The 11,395-nt window shown below is 35.4% G+C and overlaps 1 protein-coding gene across 2 annotated transcripts in view; it reads right to left on the minus strand.

Moving 5' to 3' along the window:
• Positions 1 to 3,501: 3,501 nt before the first annotated feature.
• LOC102864656 (lipid phosphate phosphatase-related protein type 5-like) overlaps positions 3,502 to 11,395 on the minus strand; it is a 248,951-nt gene continuing 241,057 nt past the window's right edge. Inside the window, exon 6 of one of the 2 annotated variants that reach the window (XM_006882432.1) lies at positions 3,502 to 4,233. In XM_006882432.1, coding sequence (XP_006882494.1) covers positions 4,201 to 4,233 — 33 coding nt within the window. In that variant the 3' untranslated portion in view covers positions 3,502 to 4,200. The remainder of the gene's footprint in view (positions 4,234 to 11,395) is intronic. The other variant, XM_006882433.1, reaches the window with a different exon arrangement.

The raw sequence follows: 11,395 nt of genomic DNA on the forward strand, positions 1-11,395 counted from the left end.
AAAAAAAGAAACAATCCATCTAGAGCTCACAACAGGGTAGAGAAAACATACTTCATTATTTTATTAAACCTAAGGCATAACCAGAGGCTCTAAAAGTCTATAATCTAAAGTGAAGGTAGTAGAATCTCTATCTATAAAAAAATCTCTATCTATCTATATCTATCTATCTATCTATCTATCTATCTATCTATCTATCTATCTACCTACCTAATCATCATTATTTGTCTATATAGCTAATCTATTACAAAACTCCTTCCTCTAAAATCTGAAATTTTCTCAACAGGTATTTTTTGGAAAAAATACTATTAGTTCACAATATTGATTGAAGTGTGCATACTTGGCATATTATAAAAGCACCAATATTTGCATAGGGTAAATAGTCACTTACATTTACAACATACTGCATTTACAGCAGATGTGTTTACCAGGACAACATTTTATTTACTGTATGTGTTAAAAATATACAATATAGTGCCCTAAAGGCAGGAGCATGATCATCTGTACTGCTCTCAGTTCTGTGTTCACAAGTAAATTGCCCATATAGAAGCACAGGGAGGATTTAGACAGTTGATAATATGCCTGTCTAGTGTCCCGATTTAGGGAGCTCTGATGGCATAGCCTGGAGGGAGTTGCAATGCTCATCCAAGGACAGTGCCTCTCAAATGGTGGTTCAAACCCAATAGCAGCTCTGCGGGTGAATGATGGGCAGTCTCTTTCTGTGCAATGCAGAGGCTCCAAAAAGCCACAGGAGGGTTAGCTATTAGTTGGTCCTGGCTCCTATGAGTTCACTGATATGCAATTTCCAAAATGCTATGATATGCAAATAAGGTAAGCTGTTGGGCTGGCCTATGAAATCCAGAGGCTCACTTAGTTACTGATAGAACTGGTTGGAGCATTTGTAAACTACTTCCAAACCCTCTGCAGGATCTTTGAAAATTTTGATCCCAGGTTCACTGTCAAACAGTCTTTATTCATCTGCCCTCAATAAAGGATTAATATATGGATAGGGGGAAAAAAATCAAACGGTCTTTTTTTTTTTTTTAAACGAAACTTTTATTTGAAAAATACAATACACAGCAGAGAATTATTTTCTCCCCTACTGCTCTTTCACAAAGGAGACATTATGGTAAAAGTAACTCGGATATTTGGCTAGGGTAGATCCTGAGAAAAGAGAGACCCAGTTAGAAGTGGAATCGACAAAGTCTGTCAAAGGAGATTCACCCCTCTTTTAACATAAAAGAGCCTTTTTATGTAATCTTAAGACTCAGATAACACATGTGCAGAATTTCTGCCATGCAAACAGAGACTACTGGAAATTTCAGGCTGACCAATTTATACTGTCCTGGGCCCCGTGTAACTAACTAGAATAAAAAGGAGATGTCTCTATCAGAAAGATAAGTATTTGCCGGCTTGGACTAGACTACAAGTATACATATTTACATATTAATAATTCCTTAGATGTGACTTTCATTATTTGCAATAACAACATCAAGGTTAAGGACTCTTTATGGACCTTGTTGCATTGTGCAGCTATATCTCTTTATCTATTCCTTTCTTGGCAAGGTCATTCACTGCATAATCTTGAGCAATGGATGCCCTTCAAATATTAGAAATTACTCTGATCCTATGCTAAATATAAATAGATAAATAATTCGGTTTTAGAATTTATATCGCTTTCACTCAGACCAGGATTATCAAGGTACAAAAGTACAACCTTGACGCATGAGTATGTAGGTAGAGCTTCCAACAGAGAAAGAAGTCCTAGTGGTGCACTGATTAAATGTCTGGCTGCTGACTGAGAGGTCAGCTGTTGGAACTCATCAGCTACTCCTCAGGAGAAAGGTGAAAAGCTGCTTCTATGAAGAGTATGACTTGGCAAAGCCCTAGGTGTCAGCTCTACTCTTTCCTACAAGACCGCTGACGTGGAACTGAGGTCCCACAGGGATAATGTCCCTATGTATTCTACCATTTCCTTAGAAAAAAAAATATGTAACAACTGAGAAGAGTGACTTAGCCCTGTGCTTTACTGGTAATCTTGCCTCTTAGGACAGAATGCATATTTTCTTTACCTCCATAGCCTGTAAATGATTTCCCATGGCTATTACTGTTTGGACTCACAGCCCCAAAATGACTTGCTAGATAGCCAAGATATTCTAAAATAGTCAACTTCTGAACTTCAATAAAATGGAATTGTCATCAGAGGCCTGAAATTGGTCAAAATATGTATTCTCTTTCTTTTTGGTTATAGAAAATTTATTTGCACCACCACAATATTTGAAAATGAGCAAGTATGTCTATTTTGAGTAATCAACAAATCTTTAGTTGTATTTATTTGCTGAATTCTGTTGAAAAATCAGAGAAAATTTGTAGAAAGCCTTGCCAAGTTTTGAAACATTCATTTAGGCCAATTAGCTTCTGCTCATATAAGCTTGAAGGAGCTCTGGTGACATGGTGTGTTAGTGTTGTGTTGCTAATCTAAAGGTCAGTAGTTTGAATCTGCCCGTTGAATCTCTGGAGAAAGATAGGCAGTCTCCTGTAATGATTTACAGAAACCCAAAGGAGGATCACTATGAGTCAACATTTATTCAAGAGTAGTGTGTTTTCCTGAAAGCCTGAGCTATCAAGGTAGTCGTAGATATGACAGTTACTATTTAATGTAATAATTTTTTTATAGTTAAATTCATCCTTCATACCCTGTAATGATTTACATCCTAAACTCTACATACTTGGCATCAGGTATACTCCTTGGGGCTTTCTCAGCAGATGGAATTTAAGGGCCTGGGAAGAAGGTTGCAAGGGGGTCATTTAATGAAAGCTTTACCTTGACAGAGAACTCTATCTCCAAGTTCTACACATTATTGTTAAAGAGAATTATGAATATATCATTACATTTTTATTTCTTAAAAGTGTTGTTTATTAGCAAAATACCATATAGTGTTTATAATTCTATTCTGGTATTTATTTTTTTTTAAACATAAGGTATTTTAAAGGACCTCTCAGATGTATTAAAAATGCTATACCAGCTGGGGCATAGCTAAAAAACACCCAGAAAAATTGAATTTAAATTTTAACCTTTCCTCTTCCTTGCCATGTGGGATCTGGCATTTTATCTACCATGTCTTGAGTTTGTTTTACTCATCATTAAAAACCCAAAGCCATATTTTTAACATTCACAGGGGTGGTGAATAAAATAATGACTGTAAATAAACTTTGTAAATTATGAAGAACTACACAAAAGCAAAGTAAGGTGTTGTCCATGTTCTGTAATGTAAACTATGTGTCAGAGTGCCATTCTTTCCCACTTAGATTATATAGGAATCTGATTAGTAAAGAAGTCTGAGGACAGAGCCTTTTACTTCTCTGAGACACTTTTACCAGCGGATGATTTCTCAGTAATGGGCACCATGGCTGAAATGACTCATTTAAACTATCTCATTTACTGTCTGCATTCAAAAACAATAAATCTACAATCAAACCACAATTTTCAGGAAAAAAAATCCAAATAAATAATTTTTAATTATGATACATTACTTATTACAGTAAAAATTGGCATTTTTTCCCCTTCAAAAGCAGAAGCACCAGTCTTAGAATGTATAGTACGAACGGTATTTTAAGTGAAATATAGGATAGTATAATGTGCAAACATTGGTTTAGTTTAGAACATACTTTCTAAAAGTAAATTCACACTGCAATCTGTTAGAATGGAAATAATGTCATGCTGAATGATAAAATAAAACCCCCCATGACTTTCAAAGTCCACTGCACATTAAATATGACATACTGTCAAACAAATAAGTGGAAAAAGTAACCTTAGTTAGGCCCAAATAGAGACTTCTTTACACAAATGACTCGTGTAAAGGTTTCTTTTCATATAGTTGCAAGGATACTGTGAGAAGCTAAAGTGAGTGTTTTATTTAAGAAATAATCTGTTCATTTGGATATCAACTCTTTATTGTACACCTACTTGATGCTAAGCATAGTGGTAGGTGCAGGGGGTACAGGAAAAAGAAGACACAGTCTTGCCCTCGAGGAGCTCACAGTCTAGTGGGGGAAACAGGTAAGATGACACTGATTTTAAAATTATAAAAATTATTAGACAACTTTTAAAACCTCTTTTGTGACTAAACAAACTTTGGGTGTTATGGATGGATGGTGAAAAGGGATGATGTCCAGTGCAAGGACAGACCATCTGCTTCATTATCATGTGACTTCTGCGAAGGCAGTGATGTGGTTCTGCAAAAAAGAGAAGAAATTTGCCGTCAGATTCTTGGGAAAACTGGTTTCATAAAATGTTTAGTGCTTTTACAGATAATTGCTAGCCTACAGCAAAACTATTGTCTATGCAAATTTAAGTTGCAAAACTGCACAGCATTTTTCAACTGAATTCAACATGTTACTCCACAATTTCAACTGCTAAAATGATATATGTCAGGCAAGAGTCTTAATTAAGCAAATAGATTTAAATGCTATTATAGCTTGATCCCAAATTAACATTGAAATCTGGAGAGATAACAATGGAAATGCCAGACATGTTAATATTCTGTTCATTGTTAAAGGACTTTTAATGCTGCACATTGAGATTTCAGATTAATTGCTCCCTGTGAGACAGATGGTGGAGAATGAGGTGGTGAAATGCTCAGACTGAAATGGCATTTGCTAGTTGACAAAAATCTACTTCAACACAGTTAGGTTTCTGATGCATGAATTCAGACTCCAGATTCTGCAGTCTCTGTTGTTTACCTCAGACTTATAAGTCAGAGCCTTTTTTTCCTTTTTAACCCCCAAAGAAATAGAATTGCATCCAAAGAAAACCCATGAATTTTGTAAGTGGATTTCAACTAATTTTAAGTAGATTTAAGCATGTGGTAGGTTATCTTATGATGCTGAAATGTTACAGTGAAAATTTCAGATAACACAATTAACCATGCCACAGATCAAATTGAACATTAGTGAAAGCCACCAAAGCCCAATGCTGTCAAGTCTATATTGATTAGCAGTGACCTTCCAGTGGTTTTTTTGAAGCTGTAATCTTTAAATGAAGACACAGTTCATCCTTTTCCTGTAAAGTGGCTGGTGGGTTTGATCCACATCCTTTCAATTAGTAGTACAAGTAATAAACTATGCCACCAGGGACTCATTAACACTAGTGATAACCCCACCAAAAACAGTCGCATTACAAAAACGGTTCTATCATTAGATTACCTATGTTAGACATCTTCAAAGTAATTTTTATACTAACTCCTCTTTTTTTTCCTTTGAGTTACTTATTTTTTAACTGTGGTAAGTATATATGTAACAAATTGTTTGTCACATCCGCAATCTTTACATGTTTCCTTCAGTAATATTAGCTGTTAACATGTTGCATTGCTTCTGTGTACTACTGTTGTGACTAGATGCTGTCAAATCAACTTTGACGCATACTATGCCTATCTATGTTCTGAAACCCTGCCATCAACAGAACTTCATATATGAATGTGTGTCATGAGACTTCTCTCATATCAGTGTAGGTTTTTTTGAAACTAAAAAGGAAGCATTTTAACTAGCTAAGTCACACTTGAAATGTATGTTAAGAAACACAATTCATTTTTATGGAATTTATATCTACTAAACCATAACTTTTACGTACACTAAACCATAAGTTTAGGTATAATAAACAATAAGAGAGCTCTGGTGGTTCAGCAATAAGGAGTTGTGCTGCCAACTCAAAAGCACAGGGCTCAAATCTACCAGGTGCTCTGCGGGAGAAGGATGGGCAATCTCCTCCTGTGTGCTTCACAGCTTCAGAAACCCATGGGAGAGTAGCTATGAGTCATTTCCTGCTTGAGAGCAATGAATTGAATTGTTTCTCAAACCAAAACTAGAAATTTATTATTGACAAATCTTTAGGTTGCTGTTTTGTTAGGTTCAATTCATTTAAAACTTAAAAAAAAAACCAAACAAAAACAACAACAACAACAAAAAAACCCAAAAAAAAAAAAAAAAACCCCAAAGCAAAACCAACCAACCAAACAAAACAAACCCAAACCAATATTAGCATAAACCAATACTGAGCAGGCACACACCCACTTTCACTTAAGCTTATGAAAAAAGTCTAGAAACTTTAATTCCCCATATAAAGGCAAGAAGAAAGTACTGGAAAATTCAGTAACTCATCTGAAAGTTTTCTTGCAATTTTTTAAGTGCAAGCATGACTGCAGGACAAAAAGATTTGACAGGTTTATATAATGCACTATAACTGAATAAAATTTATAAGAATTATGAAAATAGTTTCCTTTCCAATGGCCCCATGGAGATTTGAAGTCTATGAACTGAGAAAAGGCAATCTCATACAGAGTATTTCAGTACTAAGCTAACAAGAGTGTCTTACATCTGGAAAGGACTTAGCACACAGAAATTGCCTGAAAGGTGTTAAAGTCATAAACTGATAATTAGTCAGTAGTAACTGGAGAGTAGAGAAAGAATAAGTGGCATTGGAGACAGATAAAAGTAAAGAAAAAATAGAGGGAGGGAAAGATGTTGCTCCAAAGGCTTATCTTAGGCATCTGTGCTCTTGTCCTTGACCGAGATAATGAAGCATAAAAAAGGTTTATTAAATTAGGTGAAAATGATCCTAACTGAAGGAGACACCACATAGCCCGAGAGTGGAAAACCGAAATCTTCATAAACAGAAAAGTGATTGGAAGCAAATCAATAATCAACGCAAGGCAAAAAATAAGCAGAACAAGATCCAAGCAGACAAATGCAAATGAGAATGAGAATGAGGAAGAATGTGTGATAATAACCGTAGTGTAATTACAGAATCGAATGTCTAAAACTGAACATCTTGAGTGGGAAAAGAGGGGCTAAAAATACACAGGGATTGTCTGTTTATCAAGAGTGTCCCTAAAATGACTATAATGTCACATTAGAAAGGAGGGATTAGAACACTGGAATTTAGTTTTGTCACTTAAAACTCACAGGTGGAGTGGCCACTTTCTTCCATTGCCCATAAATCTCAAATTATTTCTGATGCACCAAATCTCTGTTGAATTAATCCACAATGGTACCAGTTTGTTTCCAGACAAACTATATTGTTGATCTCAGGTCTCTGGAGGAAAACTCTAGTTGTTTCAGAACAGCACTATTTTGGCTTTACATTTTACACTGCAATGTAACCCCTCGGACAATTTTTCCTATTAGATTGAATTAGAAGGATCCTGCCCCCAGTTCATAATTTAAAATGTGGTCGTGGTTAGCAGAGACCTGAACAGATGAAAAGCAATCGCTGAACTGACTGTGCATAGGACAGAGAAAATTAAAGGGAAATTGAGTAATAGGCTCTGAGCATGTGAAAGGAGTGTCCAGACAGGAGAGGAACTGTATTGCCATTAATGTCACTAAAAGGAAATTAAACCAATCCACAAAATGAGAGGACGGATTGTTTATCTCAGCAGGGTTTTAAAAAGAAGATCAATTATTTTCCAACTTGTCAATGGGTATCCCTGAAGGAGTCTAGAGAAAGTAAAAAATAAATGCTGAGTTTTGTCACACCAATAGACTTTTGTATTTCTAAAAATGTAATGGTTACATTAAACAAGGTATGTCAAAGAGTGTTATGAAATTTATAGACAACAAAATCTCCATGGGCAAAGGTGTGATGTTTATTTCTCCATCAACTTTTTAACTGGTAATAATAAAACATATGAATTTGATTTTATGCTTCCAGAACCTCTTCCTGAGTAATACAGACTTTATGAGATAATTTATTGGGAGAAGGATGGACAATTGCCTCTTGTATGACTTACTTCTGAAAACCTGCTGGAGGGTCAGCTATGCGATGGTTCCAACTCAGTGACACACAACAACAACAACAACAACAACAACAACGTAGGGTAATTTAAGCAGCCCTAGTGGTTTAATCCACACGGGTTGAATTGCTAATTGAAAGGTTAGAGGTTTGAACCCACCAAGTGTTCTGTGGGAGGAAGACTGATTAGTCAGAGTCCTTCCATAAAAATTTATAGCCTTAGAAACCCAATGAAAGGTTATTATGAGTAAGAATTGATTTGCTGGCTTGGTTTTGGTAAACACCTTTTCAATTAGCTGAATTTTTAATAAGTTATATAAACCTTATTAATAAAGGATAGTTAAAACAAGGAGTAGGCAAACACTCAGGCATAAAGGATTAAGAAGTACAAGAAGGAAGTGGCCACAAAATGTATTGACACAAACACTGGCTAGCTTTGGCAATTCAAAAAACACAAGAGCTTTATAGTGGAGATGGCAACAGTTTTAATCTCATAAGCTGAAGATGCACTGCTTGAAATATATATTAGAAAGTGTTTGCTGAAGTTCACAGCAACCAGAAAGGCAATATACTGATTCCAATCCTTGAGTGCAGGGGTCCCATGGAAAAAGGAGCACTTTGTTTTCAAAAAGCAGACTTTAAATTCACTAAATTCTTAAATTTTTCTATTTTTCAAAGCTATAACTTCTGTATAAAAATATCTTATTTACATCTCATGTGTAAAAATTATATTTTGATTCTCTGAAAATATTTTTTATAGCAAAATGTCATTTACTGATGACATGAAACAGTATCAATGACTTGCCACCTGATGAAATCTGCTACTCACTTCTCTTTGTAAAAAATAGGAGAAAATGCAAATGCTCACCTCAGGGCAGTGTTCAGAATTAAAGCAAGAGAAAAACAAAAAAGCCAAGGGCAATTTGGTTGAGAAATGCTAAATTCTCAATTAAAATAAATCAGTGGAAAAATATTTGAAAGCTAAATAGAAACAACAAAAATAATAATACTCTAGTTCCCAAGTCTTGTTTGCTTTAGTGGAAAACTGCACAGAAGGATACATTTTTCTGTATTTGCCACAGTTTTGCAAATCAGCCTCAACACCAGTGCGCTCTAGCGCACATACGTTTATTGCCTTAATTGAAGGTGTTCACAGTGGTTTATTCCCATTATCCAGCGGAAGAGTCTGGCAAGACAGTCTTTGAAGGACCTTTCCTGTGAGTTTTCTTCCTGACCATTCTCAATAAGTTGGTTTCTGGACACCTACAATATGGGTTTTATTAATTAACACAATCTTTATTTAAATGCTTTGACAAATTATTCATCTATTCAACAAAAATTTAATGTTGTTATATTTTTACATCAAATGCTGATTTAGTGTATTCTTTCTGCTGCTTTCTTTAAAGATGGATATATGAAAATCTTTTGTGAGTTACAATTGTCTGGCTGGCAATTGGTTTGTTTTGGTGAGCTGGCTATATTACTGTCTGTTGATACAGCTTATGTGATACAATGTACATTGCAATGAAGACTGAATGTCAAGTGCTAGCATGCAGACTTCATGAAAAGTTTATTTTAAATAGGCAATTTAACTTTTTAAAATCTCAATTTTCTCATCTATTAAGGGAAGAAAACATGTCCAAGTGCATTTTATTGACATTACGAGAAATTATACACACACATACACACAGTTTCTTGTTTCTCCAGTGTATCTACTAACCATTTACAGTTATCTACACAAATTGTCTATACAAAATGGCAAAACAAATAAGGCCCTGGGAATTGATGAGATACCAACTCATACGTTTCAAATGACAGATTCAGTCTACTCAGGGAACTCTACAAATTATTGAGGCGTAATAATGTTAGTTTGATGACTAAGATGTGCCTGTTTCAGACTACGGTGTTTTCAATCACTTCCTATGCTGCTGAGAGCTGAACAATAAACAAGGATGACAGAGAAGAATTGATGCCTTTGGACTGTGGTGTATGATGAGAGTACTGAATATGGACACCCAAATGAACAAACAGATCTATTTTGGAGAAGGCATAGGCAAAGTGCTCCTTGGAAGCAAAGAAGACAAAGATTTGTCTCACATATTTTGAGCATGGTGCTAGGAGAGGCTATTCTTTGGAGAAGGATATAATGCTTGGCAAGGTGGAGGGTTGACAAAGGAAAGGAAGACCCTCAACCAGGTGGACAGAGCAGAGAGTGCAGCAAGAGGCTTGAGTGTGTCAGAGATTTGTGAGGCTGGCACAGGGTAGGACAGGGTTCAGATCTGTTATTTATAAGGTTGTTGTGAAACACACTTGACTCAATGGCACGTAACCACAATGGCAATAAACCTCTAAAATTAAGATGGAAAAAACATATAAGTAATGAAATAAACTTTGCCCCCACAGTTCATTATCCAGCATTTGTTTACTAAATAAATAAGTGCATATTTTTATTGACAATTACAGCATAAAAATACCCAAAACAATAAATGCTAACAATCAAAACTAAGACCCAGAGCTTCACTTAAAAAAAATCAATATAAGTCCATTAAAGGGCAAAAATTTTAATTGGTGTGAGGCAATTTATATTTGTTGCAGTAATAGCTAGATCGTTGATTTCTGGATGCTACAGCCAACTTGTATCTTTTCATCATCTTTAATCAGTCTGTACATTAAGCAAATCATCTAAGAAGTTGCTTTATAGGAAAAAGAACACTGCAACAGGATTGGGAAAGGACTCATTACCAATGTTCAATATGCCTAGAACATTATTAATTGCTGAAACAGGAAGAGGACCTGAAGCACGTACTGAAAAAAAAGATCAAAGATTACATCTTTCTATAGTATTCTGTAGACTCTATGAACTAAACTCCACATAAAGAAAATAAAAACCCGCACAACTGACCTGTTAATGATGTTGTAATGAGCATAGGGTATACTGAAGTTGTCAAGAATTTCCTTTTACTCGAATCTACAATTAATGTCCATGGAAGAAGCAGCCAAGAAATAAAATGATATAACACATTTGGCAAATATACTGCAAAAGACCTGTGTGAAGTGTCAAAAAGCAAAGTTCTCACTTTAAGGACTATGATGTGCCTGATGGGAGCCAGTCACCTCATATTAATATGAAAGGCGGATAGTAAATAAAGAAGAATGAAAAATTGCTCTCTTTGGATTATGATAGTGGTGAAAAATATTGAACACACTTTGGACTTCTAAAACAACAGACAAATCTGTTTTGGAAGAAGTGTAGCCAGAATCTCCCTTAGCTGTAAGGCTAGTGAACATCTGTGTCACGTACCTTATATAGACACTCGAGAAAAACATCTGGTAGAGCAACAGCAGAAAAGAGGGAGATCTGCTATGAGGTGGTGTATTTACACAGTAACTACAAAAATGGACTCAAATACGGCAATGATTTTTTAGATAGTACAAGGCCATACAAGGTGACACTGTGTTCTCTGTACACAGGGCTGTTATGAGCTAGGACTGATTCTTACAAACTTTTATTTTATTTGTAGCAGACTACTTTTGTTAAAATTAATTTTCATGAAAGTTTACAGAGACTTTGGATTTCCATTCATCCATTGTTGCACTTTTCTCCCTGCC

This window comes from Elephantulus edwardii, unplaced genomic scaffold (assembly GCF_000299155.1).
Source record: "Elephantulus edwardii isolate Elephantulus edwardi_28Jun2011 unplaced genomic scaffold, EleEdw1.0 scaffold00020, whole genome shotgun sequence".
NCBI classification, from domain to species: domain Eukaryota; kingdom Metazoa; phylum Chordata; class Mammalia; order Macroscelidea; family Macroscelididae; genus Elephantulus; species Elephantulus edwardii.